Consider the following 24254-nt stretch of genomic DNA (forward strand, 5'->3'; position numbering starts at 1 on the left):
ATAAATCTCTACTCCGGTATACTTTGATATGATACAATTATTAAACTCATTTCGCTGGGGTCGAGAGGGGTTGGGGATGGTTTAGGAGGGTATCCGTTGGGTAATAGCATCATGAATCACTGTGAAACGAGAGCATACACTGTGTCATAAAAACACTAACTCGGAGCGAACTGTTTTCACATGATATAATGAAACTAGTAAAAATGAACGGTTGATGTTTTAGTGACTGAGTGATGACGTCATACCGTAATCCCTTACAGAGTGGATTAAATGGAGGAGGGTGCAAGAAGTAAGTTCCAGTTCAGGTCCGTTTATATAAAAGACATGAACACAACGGTGTAGGTAGCTCACGACACTACAGTGATTTGGATTGAAGCTGCGTGCATGAGAGTTGACTCTCTCCACATAAACTTTAAAATATACATTTATTGAGCAATATACTTCCTAAATGTGTCAGTTGAAAGCCTCAAGTAAGATTTCGAGAGATTTTACACTAGTTGTTATCTCAAGTAATTGATTATTTATTATCACAACCTGTTACAGATATTTTTTTATACGGTCACCGTCGTTTTTAGTCTGTATATTTTGGGCAATATGAAAGCCAATTTCTGAATATTTTACCAAACCATTCTTAAGTTAGTCAAAACGAGCTAGCGGTGAATTACAATTATACTTATTGTTTACATCGGTCTGAGTCCGCCCTTCCCCTCCCCCTTCCACCGTTCATATGTACACTGGTGTTATTGGGACGGTTAATTCGACTGGTTTATAAATCTAAACGATGTATCGATGATTAAATTATAGTTTGGGAAATAAGGTAACGATAGCAAGAAAGACTCTGTTTTTCGTATTTAACGCTTAAACTGTTAATAGTCTTTCGCACTATAATATGCATTTATATTTAACACCTAAACTGTTAATGTATGTATTTTATATCTTCCTGCAAGCAGGAACTCGCAAATAAGCCATCATTGGCTTATCAAAGCCGCAAGCTGACCGAAGTCAGTCTCTTAGATTCATATTTAACGTCCATTATTATTAATTGTCTGTTACTGGACGACATTCATTAATTTTGGAGTGACTCGAACTCGGGACCTTATGATTGAAAGGCACCGCCGTTAATAGCTTTCCACTGAAGATAAAATATGCTGATGATAACACAAGTTCCGTCAAAACAAAACATAAAGCAGAACCCGGTCTAGCATGGTCAAGAGAACCAACCAAACTAAGTATCCCCTTATGTGTCAATAATGATCAATTCAGGGAATTTCCTTATTAAAGGTACGTCAGATAGTGACACGGCCTACCCAACATTTTACTTAACTTTTACACAAAATGTTACGATTGGCTTCAAAGTTCTAGAGGAAGAAGAGAGAGGGGTGGGTCCAGCTGGGAATATATAAACCCCGTTTATGGATCAGTTTACCTTCAGAATGGAGTAAACTGGTCATTTTAACACCCTAAGAATGCTGCACCCTTCACCATCTCTTGAACTCTAACTTTTCTATTGCATAATCACATGAGTCAATGTCCAATTTGGTTAGGCTCCTACATTTGTGAATACTTAAGAAAAGCTCATAATGAGATTTGAGTGACCTGGATATGGTTCTGTAACGATTACATTAATTTTGAAAGGGATTGTCGAACTTCCATAATGATGATAATGTTAAACGTTGCAATTTAATTGAAAATGGCTACTCAGCTAGACGGGATCAGCTTATAAACAGGACATTTCCCTGCATCGCACTAATGTGTGATAGTACATTGGGATGCATTGATTGAGTCATCGTGATATCAAGCGGAAATCCCCTGAGTAGTTCATTTGATGGTTACCGGCAGGGAAGAGGATGGGGTTTGGAGATAAGTGAACTGATTCTTGTACAGTAATCCTGTTTTACACAGAAATCTTTTTATAGATTGGGAAAGGGATTATATCCTCGTGCTGTGAGTCAATATGTGTTGACATATGCTATTCATTTTGTTATTTATATACTTATTTGGAATATTTCAAGCAAACAGTAGAATTTTATATAGAATTCAATTTTTACAAATCCTTGGAATCAATACGACCACAGCATAAGTGACCATGGTTTCATGAATTACGCCTTCATGCGTATATCATGTTCAGTAACAAAATATTCGCAAGACGAACTCGTTAGGAATCCCTAAAGTAATAACTGAAATAATAATAATGAACAGGACAACAATTTCCAAGACATTTGAAAAATGCAAAGTGTTATGTTACATGACTCGATTTATCTGAAATAACACTTTTAATATGGATGCAAATGATGAATATTGACAACATTTAACTATATACTGCACTGTCTTTGTTTCTGTGTTATTTTATACATATTCATTACTTAAATTTTTCCTCTTGTTTAGGGATTAGATGAGGAGAGTTATCAGGAAAGCCTGGCGAACTTCAACCGGGCAAGGCGCAAGTAACTGCAAGTCAATACAGCTGAATACTCTCTTCTTTGGTATTTAACATTGTATTTGTTAACAGTGATTGTCTGCTATTGTTAATGGTAAAATTTTAATATATTAAAATGAATCTCCACCATTAACCATAATTTGTATTCCTATGTTTGTGATTACCGTTTTTTTTCTCTGGTCACTAATATCATTTGCTTCAACTTTAATTGGTTTTATCACATATTTCATGAACATAACTGATCCCTGATTATTTGTATAGAAATGAGTGATAAGTTCCTTCCATTAACATAAACATCGTTTGTTTGTTTACTGTGTCGCGGTGTTTTGTTTAGCTGGTGAGTTAAATTAATTGTAGGCTCATGGTATTGTTGGCGCTTTTTTTTCCGGGGAAGGGGGTTGCTTAGGTAACACTTCCCCATTATTCTACTAATAAGTATACTTTTTGACTAATTATTATGATACCGATATAACCTGATATATATCATTTTATCTTTATTTTACAGCTCAATGCAAACTGCATGTTCATCTGGCGATGCCAATTATCAGCAGGACTGTGACGTCATTCTCAAATTGATGCAGTAATTTTAGCGAGAAAGAATCTAATTTAGATTTTAGGTTCAAACTGTTAATATCTCCCAAATACTAGAAACAGCGCCAGATAGAGCTCCAGTATTATACAGATGCAACTAGTCCATTATGATTGTGACGTCATCAAATGCCTATATTCTCCAGACAATGGAATGGTGCCTTGATAAAGACTGTAACTTTTACATTCATTGTGAATGGATCTTGTCGAGAGGTTAGGTTGTACAATAATGTTAACAATTCCATACAAAATAAAGAAGTGAAATTGGAAAGAGTTCTGTTTAATTTAAATTTGTTTAAAGAATTACTTAAGGGGAATTTCAGTCTTTAATTGTTATAGTCCAAAAAAGGAGTGATATTTAGTGTTTCTCCATGTACGAAGTGATTTCTAACGTTTCAAAAATAATATTACTGTCCATATATGCTTTCTTTTCTAACTCTAAATTCGTTTACTCTCTAAGCCAAAGGCAAACTTGCTAAGAGCCAATTAAACTACTAATGACGTCATCCATCAATCACTACGTCATCAGTATAGGAGAGTATATTTTCTTAGATGTCAACTATGATGAGAGAGAAGAAAGAGAGCATATTCCTTTTCTTACTTTTAGTGTGTGTGGAGAGGGGGAGGGGAGAGTGGGGGAGGGGGAGGGGGGTTGAGGGGTTGACCCACCACAATGGTGACCAAGTACATGTTATAGTAGTTATTTGCACCACAACCAGAACGCTAATTTGTATAATGGGAATTAAACGGTTATGTGCAGTATTTTTTTTTTACAATTTAAATTAATATGTAACAAAGTCATCGTTACTTGTGTAAAGGAAGATGAAGGTTTGTTCACCTACTCGTGTGTCCCTGATCAGATATTGCTGGACCTGCTCTCGCTCTCCACGCACTCCTCGTGTGCAGGGTATAACATCCTTCATTGGTCCAATTGTATGTAATGTTATGATTCATCCCAATTCCAGACCCATATCTTTACATTCCACCCACTCCCCCACCTCTACCCCGACAAACACTTGACTACTCAGAAAATTAATTATACGTCTAATTATGTTAATACTTCTACTGTGCATGATTAAACTGTTTCTTCGTTCTTCCTTTTACTACATTTGATGTAAACTGTGACGTATCGATTACGTATTGTCTAAAATCTAACAAAGAGTAGAGCCACGTTAATTTTTAAGACTAAGTGACATTCATTGGTTATCTACAATACCAGTGTGTTATTAAATATATCTACAAGAACTTAGAGGTGATATTAATTGATATCTGTGACATGTTTGTTCTAAGCCAGCGTTTCTTCATTTCTTTCTGTTCCTATAAATTATCGTTCTTAACATGAAGACAATAAGATGACGTCATATCATCTGATTTAAAATAACAAATGTGTATTCTGTATATTACGTAACTGAGACTTCAATGACTTCATCTATCAATACTGTCACTTTTCTTATTCTATTATTATGTTCATTTTATTATTCTATTTTAATGTTAAGCTTCGCTTTATGATTGTATTTATTAATATAAAATCTGTTTGTTTTAAAACAACATTTTAATAATTTAGTTTATTATAAATTTTACGCCACATCCTATTTGAATCAAAACTGACCATGTATAACGTCGATAATTTTAAAAATGAAAGTCAAGAGGAAATTTTACTTTTGACTTATTAAAGAGAATCATATACTAAACATCATGGTGAAATTTGTATCCAATTCATACATTGCGTTTGGAGATATCGTTAGCTGAGATTGTAACAGTTTGTACCGAAAGTGAATTGAAGCAAACAGGTGTGATGTCATAGCAGGTGTGATGTCAAGTGTGATGTCACTGACAGCAAAATGTTTTTTTCTTTTTTTCATGTTTTCTCTTACTTGGTTTGACTTTGGTTTGGAAAAGATCCCGACTTTGTTTTAGGGTATGTGATAATAGCTATACCCATAATTCAGTGCATACCAAGTTTGCAAAAGAAAAATAGACACCCCTCTCCCCATTTTTGATTCCTTGTCGAAGGCAAAAGAAACCTGTATGCGATGATGATGTTGTGTGTCTGTGTGTGCTTCTCTGACACTTGCCTGGATCCGCGATAACTAAACAACGAAGTGATGGATATTTGTCATACTTACTAAATGTAGATGTATTTTAGTAAGAAGGTGTGCCCTATTTGTAAGCGCTGACTTTATGAATATTAATGAGGTGACCCGAACTTGTGGGCCCCAATATTTTTGGGACCATTTGAGTGCAAAGTTTTATTGGGCCTAATTTTGGGGAAGGGCCAACATTGTATATTGCAATAACTCCACAACCTTGAAGTACATTAGGTTGTATTCAAACTTGGAATACAGTTGTTGGTTAATAGCTGGTACATGTGGGCATAAATATTATAATACCGTATTGGGTGATGACGTAAAACACTTTGATATTCCATTAATCAAGTAACCATAGTGACCGTTGGACTCTTGTTAATATGTTATTGTCTTTGTTTACTTTCCCGTTGTTATTATAGTCCTAAAATACAGCCTTGTGTGTTAAGACAATACAATCACGTGAGTTTACACAATATATCAAGATTGAATAAGTTAATAACACTGATAATGTTCTGTACATTAAGTAAACATTAAAGACAATAGAACTCTCTCTGTGTTTCATTTTTCGTGTTTATTATTGCTTTCAAGTTTTTATTTTACTGCATCTTTTAAAGTTTCTATTTGTTTGTGAGACTACAGGAGAATCAAACCAAACGATCATTTTAATATGATGTGATTGGTAAGCTATCAATCATATAAATATGACATGATAGGTAAGCTATCGATCATTTTAATATTATGTGATAGGTAAGCTATCGATCATTTTAATATTATGTGATTGGTAAGCTATCGATCATTTTAATATGATGTGATAGGTAAGCTATCGATCATTTTAATATTATGTGATAGGTAAGCTATCGATCATTTTAATATTATGTGATAGGTAAGCTATCGATCATTTAAATATTACGTGATTGGTAAGCTATCGATCATTTTAATATGATGTGATAGGTAAGCTATCGATCATTTTAATATTATGTGATAGGTAAGCTATCGATCATTTAAATATTACATGATAGGTAAGCTATCGATCATTTTAATATTATGTGATAGGTAAGCTATCGATCGTGTTAATATTATGTGATTGGTAAGCTATCGATCATTTTAATATTATGTGATTGGTAAGCTATCGATCATTTTAATATTACATGATAGGTAAGCTATCGATCATTTTAATATTACATGATAGGTAAGCTATCGATCATTTTAATATTATGTGATTGGTAAATTATCGATCACTTAAATATTATGTGATAGGTAAGCTATCGACGAGCAAGTCACTTTAGGTCACTTTACGCATTTGAGAAAAAATAAATTTGAACTTGGAGATACCGTTTCGATACAAGATTCGTAGATTTGGATAAGTTTTGAAATATTACAATTTGCCTTCATTAAGTGCTTCATATAAAGTCTTGTTTTATAAGGTATATAAGCAGAACGTTAAACAGTTATTGTTTTAGCATTACATAATTATGTCGTAGTAAAGCTGATATTATATGTGTATATCAAGTAATCCTTAAATACTTAGATCGGCTCTGTATAGTATATACTCTTCATTTAATTCTTTCATTGTTATTTCAATGCGCTTTATAAATGAGTCTACTGATTACGTTTTTTTTTCAAATCTTTTTTATTTCTTTATATTCCGATATTTTCCTTCGATTTAGAACAACGCTAAGACTATATCTAATAATTGCTCTAATTATTGTTATATTTAGTCATGAATTGTTAAATTGCATTCTACTTCATCCATTTATTAATTTTACTTTCTTTCAAGATTTAGTTGCTTTATTTCGTTCCTCCTATATCTATGTTATGAATAAATCTTAGATATAACTCACGCGTATTACAGTGAATATTAGAAGAATATTGTTAAATGTTATCATAATAACAAAGACTGGCTGTCTACAGTTATACCATTGATTGTGTTATTCAAAATCATACTAAAACATTGTCTTAGACATAAATGAATAAAAATGACATATTTTGTTTTTTAATCCAGTTCTTTGTTCCATTATTATGATATCTAATGATGTTTCTTTGAAGACAGGAACAAGTGACGTTGAGGTATTAACATATATGCTTTTAACATGATTGCAACGAAGATATGTTCTGTATATTTAACATGAACCTTAAACGCAATGATCGGCTCTCCATGCATATCTTTCATTCTTCTTGTATCGTTATTTTGCTAATTCTTTATTAATGATGCTGATTGATGATTAATAAGGGGTTAATCAACGGTCTAGCGTGCGTTACTCACAGGATTAATGCACGATCGGGGGATAATGCAAGCGATGCACGAGGGCGGAGCCCGAGTGCATCCAGCGATAGCATTAACACCCGGAGTGCATTAATCATGTGAGTAACGCACGCTAGACCGTTGATTAACCCCGTTCATTCATACACTACCATTTGTGTGGGGGAAAAATCATAAAACAAAACATTTTTGGTTACATATAACCAAAGATTTATTAAAGTGATGCCCCGTAATTTTACCGTGCGTTACTCACAGGATTAACCACGGTCAGCTGACCTGAATGGACCAATAGGATTTAGGAATCTTTACTAAGTATGAATGAATTAATATTAATGATCACTTCATTGTAATGTAGTTTTTGTCGTATTTGCTTTAACCCAATTGGATGTTATGAAGCCATAAAGTTTACCAATATAACCCAAGCCCTGTCCCGCAAAACTGAATATATTTACATAACTACAAAAACTGACTAACATATAAATATGGAAAAATCACAGCGTCACGATATCTGTTTATGATATGAGATATATCCAATGAAATAATTATCCCTTTATTTTGTTATGTTCTTGGTATTTCCGTATTTCTGTATGCTTGTACAAATATACAATTTTTACTACCAAACACACTTGTTCCCTTTGAGGCGATCCTGGTCTCTCATTGTGATACAATTAAAGCCTATTCATCCCATGTATCTGTTACTATATCATAAGTTCATATCGTAGAATCTTATGATGGAATTATTGATATGTATTGATGTTGTAATGTCAATGGAAGCAATAAAAGAAAACTAATCGGAGAAATATTGTCAACAGTGTTATCTCTGTGTAACATGTAGTCTATATACTAACTTGTAATTTCAACCTCTTACTCTTGTCCTGTCCTGCGTCAAGGTCACACAGAAGGTTATTGCTATACATTAACTCTCAAAACAGGTGAGGCTGGTATAATTGCGGTTGAGATTTAGAAATTCTCCTAACAAAAGTGTTGATGTCGCTATGTGTGCCATAAATTTATACTTTCTCTTCAAGTTCATCCCAACATTTATTAGAAACAAGTGCCTTTTGAAAGATTCTAAACTTCCAACTTATTACCAAATATTCAAAAGTGTATTATTAAACTGATCGCAAAGTACATTGTTCAATGTGGCATCTGGTGACCATTTTCTGATTTTATAGCGTATTTTGGGCAATATCTGAATCATCTCCAGGCAAGAATTTTAACGGTTTTCCATTTTCCTTGTTTCTTTTCTTAAAGAAACGAATTTCACTCCTCGTCCCCATACGAGAATCTCTCCTTGTCAACATCCACTGTGTTGATCATTGACGCCTCTGCACGCATGGGGCCGGGTGGGTCTGGGGGGTCTGGGGAGGAGTGTTCCTTGCGGATTCCCTCCATTGTATTAACCTTAAATCGAGATGAACTTCCTCATTGAATTTCATTTGGTAAATTAAAGATTAGTTAATAAACTGGTATATCAATGGCACCGTCACCCCTGGCCACTATATTCTTACTGGATTCATTTCTCCCGTACAATGTCCTTTCCCTTCCCCGTTCGTCCTCAACTGCACTGGATACCACGTACGTCTGTTTCTATGTATTGACAACGTCATAATACTTATCAATATATGTTAACATTTTGGGGGCCTTTGTTAGGTAACACTTTGTCACACCCGTCTGCAGGGTTTTCCTTAAACTGTCCCCTAAAATGAAAACAAAAGTGTAAATTTGCTGAGAATGTTCATTATACATCGATGACGATATCCGATTCTATTTTATTTTATTATTTTATGTCGTGGAGTTGAAGTTTTGCTTCATAGACTTGTTTTCAACATAGATTCCAATCCTTTCTTGTTTTCACTCTCTTTGACCCAGTTTCTAAAAGTCGTAAACATTGACCGTTATTGATGTCTGGCAGTAATATATATGTTTAATTAGTCAAAGTACTGATAATAATCAATAATTTAATAAACAAATAAAACAGAACACACATCGAAGTTCAAAATAGGAAATGGAAGTGGGGGGGGGGGGATGGCTGTAAATCTAATCACACTAGCATATATGACGCCGTGATCAATTGTGGTGCATAAGATATGCATCACCCATAGAAATTGAAGTAGGGAGAATAACGCCATGCGACATATACTGAAGCCACCCATTTAACTGGTGGTGCTTTGCTTGTACGGCAAGACAGTAACGGAGCGTAATACAAACACTACGTCTTTGAAATAACTAAAGTGATACAGTTGACATTAATCACTCGAAATGGTGATATCGCGTGCTGCACTTGGGTGCCAAAATCGTGAAAAATGTAGCAGTGGACTGTAGTTTCACAGGTAATTCTTAGGAAGCAATAGTAGAAGCAATTACATAGGAATATAATTACTTTACTAGTGTCGTCCAGCTGCTGTATTGTAATTCACTGGACCCTGGATATAGTTAGCCTAGCCCCTAGACCGGCTGTCCTTTTGAATGCAATATGACTAAAACTTAAAAGCCTAGTGAAAAAAATTATCACCACCTCATTTTACTTAAAAAATGTATACCTAACGATAGATCCACATGCTATAATAACATGGGATGACGGTTATGATATCATGGGCGTATCACTAACATTTCAGTACTAGGAAATAGGCTTAGCCTAACTTATGTTTATGTACGTAGCCTTGCCCCTTGGTGGGATATGTAATCTTGCATAAACTACTACCCAATTTGTAACATTATTTCTCAGACTTGTATGCACAGACTAATATGGAAGTATTACACAAATTAAGTTGCGGAAGGGGGGAGGGTGGGGAGGGTTACATTTTCAAGGGACAACTATGACAATATCTGAGTGGAGCACTAAAATAATGCAAGCAAGCAAAACGTTTGCCATGTGCCTCTTAGATGAAATTACACTTCCAGATATTAAAAGTTGCACAAAACACTCCACTTATCCAAGTCATTAGAGGCGATACAAAAAATCAGACTTGATTCTTAAGTCAGGAGTATAGTACTTACCAGTCTGGTCGCCATAACATGTCTCTGTTTTGCAAAGTACACCTACTCTTTCACAAAAACGGGTAAAATCAAATTCAATTTCAAAGTCGAATGCACAATGTATGTATATTCAGACGTACAAATGATCTGGCTTTTTGCAGTATAACGCAAAGCGCCCTCACTATTTTCAATACTTAAACACACGGCGATGCAATGACTTACTGATTTTGTTGGCATCCAAATGGACATTATAGTAATGTTTGCCTTGTTGGAGTCATATTATATCGTTGAAACTTCGTTGAAATACTTAGGGTGTTTTTTTTCTTCAGTAAAGTGTATTTTTCTTGTAATTGCCTATACATTTGTTTTAAAAAGTAATGTGAAAAATAAGAACATGTTGTCGGGACGGGTGTTATTTAAAGAGAAAATTCAAAAAAATGATGTCAAATATATAAAATTTTAGAAGAGAGGGGTAGAGTTGGTGGTATCAGGAGAGAGTTGTAGGGTGAAGTACTTCATTCAGTGACAATTGAAGAAAGAGCCATTGATATGAATAGGTTATTACTTAAATATGACTACTTGCCTGTTTATATTATACATGTTATTTGTTTTTTTGGGGAGGGGGGTGGGAGGTAAGGGAGGTGTGAAATAGTTACAAAAATTTAGAATGTTAAAGAAAATGTTAAATGTTAAAGAAAGAAAATGTATTAAATGGTGGACGGCATTCAGATAGTGTTGTCATTGGTTGGGGTATAGGAAGGTAGTAGGGAGTTAAGTAGTCACGCGATATCAATTAAAGAAAGTATGATACATTCAGCTGATTATATGAATATGACTGATTATATGAATATGACTACCTGTATATTAATTATTATTATGCATATTAATTAATTAGTATATGAATATGACTGATTTTATGAATATGACTACTTGTATATTAATATTACATGTGTAGGGTCTGTGGTAGTGTGAAATAGACATACAATGTCAAACAACGTAAATATATGATATATGACAAACGTTAACTATTTAATCGTCACAAACTCTCAGTCTAAATTACTAACGATGATATAGAGTCAAGCAGTCACGTGATATAAATTAAAGAAAGTATACAACAGATACATTCAGCTGATTAAATAAATATGACTACTTGTCAATATGAGATGTGTAGGTTCTGTGGTAGTGTGAAATAGACATACAATGTCAACGTAAATGTCTGAAATATGACAACCGTTAAATATTTAATCGTCACAATCTATCAGTCTAAATTACTAACGATGATATAGTATCAATCATATACATCATGAACGATACGCAGATGTTAATAAGAATATTAAACATTTTGTTTTTGTAGTATTTTGCTTTTCTATATCCAAATAAATACACAAATTGTTTCACGCCCATATTATTTGTTGTTTTTATTGAAGTAATGGACTGATTTCATCTTTTAAATTCTTTTTATATTTTCGACAAAAAATAATGATCGCTGATTAATTTGGGAAAAGTTTATAATCGTCATAATCATTTTTTTTTTCCGGCCACGAAGATCTTTTATTTTGACCAAAAAATAGATTAAAAAACATAAATCTGTATCATCTAATCCTTTAATGAATAAATTGTGATATGATGAACTTGAACAGATGTGCAAACACTGAAATTACGTCAATGGTTATCCTTCAAATAATAGGTCCCCAGAGAAGAAAACAAAAATACACGGTTGGCCACGTATGTAAGTTGGAACGTGCATCTAATTATGTTACTGGAATTCACCATTATATGTTAGTATAGTAGTTTGAAGAAAAAAGACCAGTCATCGCCTGGCACACTGTTTGCAAATGCAAAGATTCAATTAAAATGTTTAGCATTATGATAATCGTGGAGTGCATTTATAGTATTGCAAAACTAAAGTGTACCAATGTTATTTCTTCATCGTATATATGCATTCCTGGTATTGCAAATGTTCTTCAGTCCGTTCCACTTGCAAGAAATATAGCTACGATATAAGCAAATAGGATGCACTGTGGACGCTGCTTGACCTACAATATTTGAGTAAAAAAAGTGTTTTGTTAGTAATTGGAGAAATAGAGAAATAAAACAAAAGGGTTGTAAGCATCCATTCAATTATCAATAAAAACGGTTAACTCAATGTGACAATAGTAATCCGTTGGCCATGTTGGAACCAACCGTCAGAGAACTAATGAGTACAGGATATCAGGTTCAGTACACCGCCTGCAGGTTTGTAGGTAAAGCTACGCTTCTAAGGCAAGAGGTTCGAAACCGGTAAAGAAGGTTTCAATTCCACTGTTGGCAACTGCCACCTGTATCGAACAATACTAGTTGTCACTCTCGGTAAACACGTCATACCCCCACAAGAATGTCACTTTCCGTGTTTGACACTTCCGGTAAGCACGCCATACTCCATCCGAGAATGGTCATAATGCTATTATCCACACGGCTTATTATATACCCAAAAAATAACGTAATATTTCGTCGATGCAAACTAAATGTGAATTGGTTGCATTCAAGCGCACAATCTGTTTATGACTACGAATGTAACCTTTATATCGATTGACCTTAAATTTCCGCCTTTTCTTTGAAATCGCGCTCAGACAGCACTTACGTAGCTAAATGACTTCCTTATCGAGAGTACGTAAACAATGTGATAAGGCAAGAAGGGAAGCGTTCAGATTGACCTCAAAATGAAAGTAACTATTAAATACAGTTACATTACGCGTTTCAAATAACATCACGGGTTACACAATGAAATGCTCACTGGCGTTAGACAAGATGTTAATTTCAGATTTTGCATTTGGATAATTTACCTTAAAATTATATTTGCTTAATCTGTTAAATTGTTGTCTGTTTAACTAATATGATTTTTATATTTAATTTGATATCAAGAGATCTAGATATTTTTGTTATAGAAAATGATCGTCTGCGTTGAAATATAAACCCATCGACGTCCTTAGTTCAGTGCAGGCAAACATGAATCCTGAACCGTTGAAAAAATGTATATCACACTGTGAGTATTAGTCGTAAAGGCAAAGCAAACTTTCAGTACGTTTGGAAACTTCGACAGCACGTAATTGCAAGACTGGGTTTAAGCGCCCACCTTTAAATGATATATTTAAATGATATTTATCCCCTTAAAATGTTTGCACAAATCGTAAATGGTACCAAAATTTGAAAATTTTTAAAGCAACGAACCCACAAAATCAACACATTTGCTACAATTGTTGCTAGATCCGGGGATTCTAAGACTGCACCAATGAGCTCAGCTTATTAATAGATGTACGTTTACTAAGTTTTTTGGTGCTATATTACTTTTATTGTGTTAAAATTCGACTTGTAAGTTACCACCACAGCTATTCCTATAACGTGAATTTTAGTAAGACTAGAGGTCAGTAATAACAGCAGACTCCAGGCTACATAATTGTAAATCTATTTAGTCGCTTTACTGATGTACACTTGCAACAAAATATACTTGATCATCATAAAGAGGGACCTAACACAACATGTTACGAATTCAGTTCGTATAAAGGCATTACATTGTTTATTCAGCCTTGTGTAATGTAACTACGAATACAGAGATTTTGGGAGGGATATATATTTACTGGTCGACTTAAAATCCTTCCCAAAGAAGATATTCAGATTAAGACGCTGGCAGTATAGAACTGTCCAGTCATTAACAAAGGCTGCAACTATCGCAAATGTTATTCTCGTTAAGTCTAGCCTTCCATATCATACCATACCTAGGAATATCATACTACATACACAACTTTCTAAATTCTTATCACTACTGCTTGTTCAAGTCCACGTCTTTGATTGTCTATTTTACAGGTCATATATATATATATATATATATATATATATATATATATATATATATATATATATATATATATATATATATATAGCCTATATATATATATACATATATATATATATATATATATATATATATATTATTAGAGAAAACCAGAGAAATAAGATATGACTCATAATTGACAAATAAGGAGTAAGTTATAGAAAATATATTGGAATTTTCGGTCCCCCTGGGACCTTCGTCAGCAATACTTGGCAGTCGAATGAGAAGTACAAAATGTGACACAATGAAAGTATGACGCTAGATAAGTGTAAGTTGCAATGATGGAATTAAAACCAAATAAACCATGACTATACAGGAAGCGGATTAAGGAGCAAAGAACGGATTACATATGCTTGTAGAACTGGTAGTTGTAAAGGGGTCCCAAGTCTTTGTTGAGGCCGGTGATGTGAGACTTAATACGAAAGATCCAATCGATTTCTTTACGTTTACGTTCAGTAGTTGATTTGAAGTTCGAGGCAATTAAAATACATTTTAGGTTTTTTAGAGAATGACCATGAAGATTGAAATGTTCGGACACTGGGAATCCTGCAAAATTATCACGAATAGATTTTTATTAAAACGTAAGCGGAATCGGGAGCCTGTTTCACCTACATAATTGCCCTCTTTGCAAAGTACACAATAGAAAATGTAAATAACATTAATAGAATCACAAGAGAGGGAAGGGGGTCTAAGACTAAAGTCAACATTGGGAATCTTGACCACGGTGCCTGGGGTAATATGGGGGCATATTTGGCATCTAGGTTTACCGCAAGGAAAATTGCCTGCGGAGGTGGAAACTGAGCGGGGAGTCTGGAGGAAGTGAGAAGAAATTTAAGGTTGGGGGGTTGACGAAATATATATACACACACACATATATATATATAAATTATGATTTATAAAATATTTATTTATAAATGGAAGCTTCTCAAAACAGGAAACTATCTGTTCAGGGGTCGTAATACTTTGATTCAACAGGAAGTAATGAAGACATGTTTTTTCATTCCATACTGTGTGTGTATGTGAACTACATTGTACCACATCGTAACAGGGATAAGCATGATGAACCGTTCCGCCATTTTATAATGTCAACTATTAGAGTCTGGAAAGTTAACGAAATAGTTCCAGGAGAGAAAATCAGAGTAGAGGTAAGATTAAATTGACCATCAAGGAGAACAAATTCCATTTCTAGCCAATTTCTATAAAAAAAAAATCACAGTATTAGACTGCAGAGCGAGGTAACGTTAGTTTCTACCGTTAACGTAGGTTTGATTCGTATGACCAATTAACTATAATGATGTTAAATGACCGTGACGTAGTTTGTTCCATATAGTGAAATGAATACATGATATACTTACATGTGTTTTATAACATTTATATCGTGATACAAGCTGAAGCTGATATGAAACTGTACAATATTGTAAAGTAACTGTATTGTACTATGAATAACACAACATATATTACCTTATTAAGTTAGGGTTATACAAGAAAACTACTGCATGGGGCCTTTTGTGCTTGTAATATATTGCATTGTACATACAACTACCCGTGACTATGTGACATTGTACTGTAATTAGAGAAGTAATAAGTATACTTTAATTAAGAGTTGAACGTTAGTGCAGTCGGTTACGTGTTCAGACACACGTTTAGTGTAACTCGTATAGTGTTATAGAGGATTATTTTCATCCGATAACCAAACATGTCTGTAGTATTAGACTCAGTATGTACCTGACTTTTTTACTGTCCGTCCTGTATTTGGTATTGTCCCACATCTGCTGAAGACACTTGTCTTGTTCCTATACCAACATATGCTGGACAGGTAAATTTGTATAAAGGTACATACATTTAGAGGCAGGGGCACTTCTCCGTACAAAATTACAATCACCCACCCCCCCCCCCCCGAGTCCCACCATTAAAGCATTAAAACACCATGCACCTTCAATATTGGTGATTAAATGTGCTGCCCTTCTCTAGAAGACATTGGTGCCCCAGCAGTGCCCCTTAAAAAAAAAAACTCCTGGTGACATCACTGTTTATGAATCATAGGAACTATGAAGTCTCCATTAAATAGTGCAGATTCCGGAAATTTCACAAACAAGTTTCGGCTTTGTTATTATACTAGAATCGTTCACATTCATATTTCGTAACCAATCAGTGTTCAGGTTTTATCTAGCAAGTCCGAAACAGACAAGGTACATGAATATTTTCAACTAGTTCAGGATCTTGGTTTTTCCATTAACTAAACGCTTTTATGTCCAATTTCCTCGTTTATTTGGCAATTTTTAATAAGGTTATTAAGCTTCTTTTTATTGTACGTTATTACCAGTTAGTGTTAAATAAGCAGATTTTCAACACAAACTGCAGTTTTAAGTATATATATATATATATATATATATATATATATATATATATATATATATATATATATATATATATATATATATATATATATATATATATATATATATATATATATATATATATATATATATATATATGATTGTAATTACTTTGACATTGTAAATTATGAGTAGACGTGGTACCTACGGTGAAATGATACACTTATAGTAATTTATTTAGCCATATGAAGTATACTGGCACTAAGAGTTAGAGGACAGAAAGTGCCATATATATAGCGTATGGTACACACAGTTAGAGGACAGATACTGGTATTATAATGTTTGTATTCTTCAACATTAGAGAACACAAGGTGTCTGTATAATGTAAGTTTTGTAGGCCTATGAAGTATACTGGCAATAAGAGTTAGAGGAGAGGAAGTGCAATTTATATAGCATATGGTACACACAGTTAGAGGACAGATACTGGTATTATTACGGTATGTATGTATTCTTGAACATTAGAGGACATCAGGTGTCTGTATAATGTAAGCTATGTAGGTATATGAAGTATACTGGCACTAAGAGTTAAAGGACAGGAAGTGCAATGTATGTAGCATATGGCATATACAGTTAGAGGACAGATACTGGTATTAAATATATGTATTCTTGAACATTAGAGGACATCAGGTGCCTGTATAATGTAAGCTATGTAGGCATATGAAGTATACTGGCACTAAGAGTTAAAGGACAGGAAGTGCAATGTATGTAGCATATGGCATATACAGTTAGAGGACAGATACTGGTATTAAATATATGTATTCTTGAACATTAGAGGACATCAGGTGTCTGTATAATGTAAGCTATGTAGGCCTATGAAGTATACTAGCACTAAGAGTTAGAGGACAGGAAGTGCAATGTATGTATCATCTGTTACATACAGTAAGAGGACAGATACTGGTATTATAATGTATGTATTCTTGAACATTAGAGGGATCAGGTGTCTGTATAATATAAGCTATGTAGGCCTATGAAGTATACTGGCACTAAGATTTAGAGGACAGGAAGTGCAATGTATGTAACATATGGTTCATACAGTTAGAGGACAGAAACTGGTATTATAATGTATGTATTCTTGAACATTAGAGGACATCAGGTTTCTGTATCATATAAGTTATGTAGGCCTATGAAGTATACTGGCACTTACAGTTAGAGGACAGGAAGTGCAATGTATATAGCATATTGTACACACAGTTAGAGGACAGATACTGGTATTATAATGTATGTATTCTTGAACATTAGAGGACATCAGGTGTCTGTATAATGTACGCTATGTAGGCCTATGAAGTATAATGGCACTAAGAGTTAGAGGACAGGAAATGCAATTTATATAGCATATGGTACACACAGTTAGAGGACAGATACTGGTATTATAATGTATAAATTCTTGAACATTAGAGGACATCAGGTGTCTGTATCATATAAGTTATGTAGGCCTATGAAGTATACTGGCACTTACAGTTAGAGGACAGTAAGTGCAATGTATATAGCATATGGTACACACAGTTAGAGGACAGATACTGGTATTATAATGTATGTATTCTTGAACATTAGAGGACATCAGGTGTCTGTATAATGTACGCTATGTAGGCCTATGAAGTATAATGGCACTAAGAGTTAGAGGACAGGAAATGCAATTTATATAGCATATGGTACACACAGTTAGAGGACAGATACTGGTATTATAATGTATGTATTCTTGAACATTAGAGGACATCAGGTGTCTGTATAATGTACGCTATGTAGGCCTATGAAGTATAATGGCACTAACAGTTAGAGGACAGTAAGTGCAATGTATATAGCATATGGTACACACAGTTAGAGGACAGATACTGGTATTATAATGTATGTGTTCTTGAACATTAGAGGACATCAGGTTTCTGTATCATATAAGTTATGTAGGCCTATGAAGTATACTGGCACTAAGAGTTAGAGGACAGGAAGTGTAATTTATATAGCATATGGTACACACAGTTAGAGGACAGATACTGGTATTATTACGGTATGTATGTATTCTTGAACATTAGAGAACATCAGGTGTCTGTAAAATGTAATTTTTGTATGCCTATTTTGTATACTGGCACATACAGTTAGAGGTACAGGAAGTGTAATTTATGAACTATATTGTACATACAGTACGAGTTCAGTTACTGGTATTATAATGTATGTATTCTTGAACATTACAGGACATCAGGTGTCTGTATGATGTATGTTATGAAGGCCTATTTAGTATACTGGCATACATGATTAGAGGACAGGAAGTGTAATTTATGTATCATATGTTAATTCTTTCTGTAGTCAACATTATTCACTTAAGTGTCACACAATTGAAGAGATCTGAGAAATTCGTTTCATGGATTACTTCCGGTATTGTTCGTTCTGTAACTACAGAGCATTTCTTTACAACAGCACTCCTTCAAACAAGGTTAAATACACCATTTTAAAACAAGTTGGCAACCAGTATTCGCGTAGCAAAGAAATCTAACTTTACGAACATTTTCTGTGAATAAATGACTGACCTCAGGAAACCTTGGAATGTTATTAAGGAAATCATTGGCAAAACGAAAGGATTCTGCCCGGGTTAATAATTATAAGCTTTTACATATTATGATAATGGAATTGAAAATGATCTTGAGGTTGCAAAGTATATCAATGATTACATCTCTAATATTAATCAAACTCTTGCTGACAAGATTGAGTATTTAAAAAAAGTAAACAAATAACGGAACATGGCTGGGCATTTTAAACAACGGAAAGAGTTAAGACGTTCATAGCGATAGCTGGATTCGGATCAGAGGTCTGTTTCGAACCCCGTTGTAGACATTAACTTACTTTGCTCTTTTCTAAGATTTCATTTTGTGATGTTCCTATGAGCTGCAAACCCCGCCCCCAAATTCCTACGCCTATGTCGATATGTATATTGTCATATGGCTACAACTCTAGCAACCGCGAATTTCACGGAAAGTTTGGTTAGTGCTGCCCCAATTGCTACTAGTAAAAGTGTAACTTTGCATCATGTATGGGATAGAAGATCGAATAGGGAACACTTAGTATCATCCAATTAACACATATGAGTGAATTACAGTAAACAGGGAGCAGTGCTCGACAACATCATAACACATAGTAACACCAGCATATATCATATTGTGGGTGCATGTTATACCGTCGACAAGCTAAAGTACTTCCAATACTGTAGCATATTAGGGTTGCTATACACTTGGTACAGGGGAACAAAAATATAGCAACCACTAACGTAGAATATGAGGATTGCTACACTTGATACAGGGACACAACACTATAGCAAATACTAATGTAGCAGATTGCTAAACTTGGTACAGGGGAACAACACTATAGCAAATACTAAGGTAAAATATTAGGATAGCTGCACGTGATATTTGGGTAACAAAACTATAGCAACTACTAATGTAGCATATTTGGGTTGCTACACTTGATACATGAAGACAACACTATATATAAATTTGGTGATGCCGTTTTTGCGGCTTTAGAAATGGTCGGGTCCAGAATAGCTATTTATGGCATTTATTTAAAAACGGGGACAGGGTGGGTGGGTGGGGGCACAAGCCTCGGAACTGGGATATCGAACAATCGGTACTCAGTGTCAGGCTTCAAAAACCTCGGCTAAACTTTGTCGGTCATAGCGGCGCAAATCCATATTTGAGATTTAAGTAATTTTTGCTTAAATTTAGTGCGAAACTTTTTCCAACCTCCAACCTCCTACCACATGCCCCCCTGCCCCTGCCCCTGCCCCTCCCCTCCCCCCGTTTTAAATGCTACTGTTACGATTCCCATTGTCCATATCCTTTTTCATAGATTAGTCGAGATAGATTTCAACAGTCCGTTTTTTTGCTCTGCCGATTTCTCTCAATATGCCGTCAAGTGATATTCGAAGAAGTATATTCAAGGTCTATATCATGCACGTAAAGCGATGAAACGCACAAATACCCACCGCAATATATGTACGAAACAGAAAAGTACACTGCTCACTTACTATAAATACCATTTCCAGATAAGCAAGTGAAATTTCCGGTCACATCACAATGATAAAGTTTACTGTCTGTCACTTTGCAGTTCACTGGTTGGCTACTCCAGCTGGTTAGTAACAATAACGTTTTCAGTATAGTTAATTACGTCACAGCCTGGGCTTAGTCTAGAAAGCGGGCAATTTGAAATCAGTAGAAGGCGGTATCACAAGTAGCAACACGTTGGTTCGATTCACACCGCACTTGATCCTCAATCGAGTTCTACATTGCAAAGAGCATTCAAAATGGACGATTCAAGCTTCCGTGGTTTATTGCAGAAGTAAGAGAAAGCTCCGTGGAAGCAAGGTTGCCAGCTTATAAAAGTACACTTTTAATTCGATCCGTCGCTGGTTTTTTATGATGTTCACCAGGAAAATGTCATACGTGTATTGGAAAAAGAAAAAACATTTAGAAGCAGCGACAGTTGGAACTACCGCGGCAGTATGCACATGTTGTGACAGAAAGCTCGGTGCAAACATTTGAAGGAAGAATTAAAGGCACTCCGAGCACTACTGGCTGAGAAGGAACAACTTCTTTCGAGAAAAAAACAACGAAAACGAAGTTCTCTGTGCTACTGGATTGTTCGGTACGTAACACTAGGCCAAGACTTATGAATGTAATTTTTCAATCACTAAAAGTCACCGTTATATAAACCCTAGACCTGTACAGGCATTCGCTCCTTTAAAAACGATAAATTTAAAGAGTTAAAATATGACAGTGAGAGAAATAATATAATAATCTCCTTTTAGATATCTGTAAAATGTTTCATGCACAATTTGCCAGGGTATACTGTTATTGATACATTCACGTTCTAACCTTGTGATGGTGAACGTCACCCTACCACGTACCCCCTTCCTCCCCCAACCCATAAACAAATCTGCTTTGTAAACCGTTGAAACATACAGTGGCGTAGGAAGGTACATTTGAGTAGGGGGGGGGGGTTGAAGACTGATGGCCGGCCCGGGGGAGGGGTCTAAGGGGAGTTTTTACATTTCCAGGTGGCCTCAGATGCAATTTGGTGCAATAAAGCACACTTTAACACCCACCCCATTTTGTAAACTTAATTTTGTATTTTCACCTGGCCTTAGATGCAGTTTGGTGCTCCAAATGAGATTTTTTTTTCTGACTTGCGAAGCGGGGGGGGGGGGCGGAATGATACTTCCGCGCCTCCACATTTTTCACTGGGGGGGGGGGAGGGCTGGAGATATTGACAGTTGGAGCTAGTATATTTTTCGACAAAAGTAAACTATATGCCAACTGATCTTTATATATGTCTAATTCATAATTATTCTTGTGTCTTTGTTTACAGAAACTTCAGTGTAGATCGAGCGCAATGAAGAACATAGACTGGTCAGAGGAGAGAAAAGACGGACTGTACAGTGATGTCAACTGTGTATATGTCATCCGAGGAATCTGACATGGAGAGCGAACGAGCTAGGGTACCGTAGTGCAGGAGTTCACTTGGGAGTCGGAAAGACTGAACAAAATGAGGCTGGACTCATTCTATAAGGACGTTCTCCTTAGCGAAAAGTCCAGAAAAAAGGATACCCACCGTTAGGAAAGGAGACGTATCTTTAAAATGCGTACCGACTGACGCCCCAACTTGGGCTGTTAATTAGGCCGAACAATAACAATGAAGGTATGACCCCCTCCAAATGGTGAAAATGATCATTGTTTGATGTGCCGGATTAAGCTTGTGGGAGGCCCGTGGCAAACAGTTAATTGGAGCTCCCATAGAGATACATTGGTAACGGATAACGCCGGATGTATAGCTCACAAAAGACATCTATTTGCCCACGGTGGTTATGATACGTACATTAAAACATCACATAAAAACAGTCATTGATCAACAGCGTAAAGACTGCATATCGAAGTCTATTTCGTTTGACTTCTTTGAACTTTTTGTACCATATACAACGTAGAATAATGTAACGTTATAACAATATTTCTTTGAATTTTTTACCCAACGTTAAAACTCGTGCCCCTGTTGCACGTGGGTAATCCTGTCCTGAGCATTTGTTGATTAATGAGGCACCAGGAACAAACAGCAAACGCCGTTGTTTCGGATACAAACAAGTTGCAGTTGACGATTTTGTATAATAAAGAAGAGTTTTCTCTAATTTAACATTTGGTGTAATTACATGATACCTTTAAAACGAAATCCTGCCTGAGATAAATGCAACAAAGAAGAAAGAATATGCCCATAATAATAGATGTCAGATTAATTATTATTTTCTTGTTAGTCTTTTGCTTAAATGGAAGCCTTTTGTTTTAAATTTCCCTTCACAGCTAATATATTCCATCAAGGGATTAAATGTTAAGGATTAAGTTATCCTTAAAATATTTTCAGGAAACAAAAGCCAAGAAAAAAGCATGATTCTATAAATTGTTAATGAATCATTTAGTAAATCATATTTTAAAATAAGATATACCTATAGAGCATAGGCCTAATAACTTGTCGTCGAAATGTTGTTGTACTTGTACGTTTGTCTTTCATTATTCATGCATGGTTAATTCCAGACTGTCAGGGTTAAAAATTTAGAGATCTTGTTTGGGCTATCATTGCATTTTATATCAAAATATTTGTTAATTACAATAAAATTTAAAGCAGCAACAAAATATTAAGCATGCTACAAAATGAGGCAGGAAGTGGTGTTCTGTGTGAAGTTCGTTCCACATAAAAGAGGCTGGTACCGTTTCCGGGCCTGGGTGGAGTGGGGTGGAGGGGTGTGGAGGCACTGGCGGATCCAAGGGGGGGGGGGCAAGGGGGGCCATGCCCCCCCCAAAGGTGAGCCAAAAAGTGTTTCCGAACATCCGCTAAATCATATGATTGGAAATTAAAAAATCGAGAGGAATAGCAGTGGTAGACTAGTCTAAACTTTTTCGTTTTCTGGTTTAAAATTAAATGCAGAGCTCCCAACTGACCCGCAATTCGCGGGAATTAGACCCGCATTCTAACACCCAAACCCGCTGACCCGCACAAGCGTCCGAAAAACCCGCATTGTTATTGTCAAGTATACATAAAACTAGAGCACCAATGGTGCAGAAGCTCATACCTCTTCGAGCTTAAAAATGTTGGGTCCACAAAACTTTATGGCCCACCAAATTTCAGGCCATTTTTCAGATTCCACCAATTTTGGGCCCATGAGGGATAACACCCCCCCCCCCCCCTCCGTTAGCAGAATCCTGGCCACACCACTGGCTATAATTCCTATTTTCCCCCTTTAAATCCTATTTTACCCACTCTCTCAAACAATACCACTGACCTATTAAACTTTCTCCCCTCTACCTGAGCAGACCTGAAGCACTCATTGCCAAAATTTTGGATGGCTGCCTACATACCTCAGGCTCAAAGACTTATAAGAATGGCCGTGGCTATTCTTACGACTAGTCGTAACAATTATTTTTAAACTATTCTTACGACAAAGGCGAATTCAAGCGCAGTAAAGTAAATAAAGCAACTGCGCATGTAGTAAGGGTAACCCTAACTTTAACCCTAAACCCCAATCCTAACCCTTACACTAACCCTAACCGGAAATTATTGTTACTCCTGGTCGTAAAAAAATAGTTCTCCTGTCATAAAAATAACAACTGCGCATGCG

General features: G+C 35.4%; 2 protein-coding genes and 1 long non-coding RNA gene across 21 annotated transcripts in view; 2 read left to right on the forward strand and 1 right to left on the reverse strand.

Moving 5' to 3' along the window:
• Positions 1-7462, forward strand: part of LOC139970036 (NLR family CARD domain-containing protein 4-like) — a 554750-nt gene extending 547288 nt beyond the window's left edge. For 3 of the 4 annotated variants that reach the window (XM_071975614.1, XM_071975615.1, XM_071975613.1), the window contains 2 exons: positions 2386-2483; positions 2943-7462. In XM_071975614.1, the coding sequence (XP_071831715.1) occupies positions 2386-2448 (63 nt within the window). In that variant the 3' untranslated portion in view covers positions 2449-2483; positions 2943-7462. Of the gene's footprint in view, positions 1-2385; positions 2532-2942 lie in introns of all 4 variants that reach the window. The other variant, XR_011793896.1, reaches the window with a different exon arrangement.
• Positions 1-24254, forward strand: part of LOC139970059 (uncharacterized) — a 351315-nt gene that overhangs the window by 121843 nt on the left and 205218 nt on the right. For 8 of the 14 annotated variants that reach the window (XM_071975680.1, XM_071975683.1, XM_071975682.1 and 5 more), the window contains exon 1: positions 15138-15364. The exons of 2 other annotated variants lie outside the window; for them this stretch is intronic. The gene's annotated coding sequence lies outside the window, so the exon portion shown is untranslated. Of the gene's footprint in view, positions 1-15137; positions 15365-24254 lie in introns of those variants that run through there. 4 more of the 14 variants (XM_071975678.1, XM_071975681.1, XM_071975677.1 and 1 more) reach the window with 3 other exon arrangements.
• LOC139970094 (uncharacterized) overlaps positions 1-24254 on the reverse strand; it is a 379126-nt gene that overhangs the window by 85656 nt on the left and 269216 nt on the right. The gene's annotated exons all lie outside the window — the stretch shown is intronic.

Source organism: Apostichopus japonicus, chromosome 7 (genome assembly GCF_037975245.1).
Source record: "Apostichopus japonicus isolate 1M-3 chromosome 7, ASM3797524v1, whole genome shotgun sequence".
NCBI lineage: Eukaryota > Metazoa > Echinodermata > Holothuroidea > Aspidochirotida > Stichopodidae > Apostichopus > Apostichopus japonicus.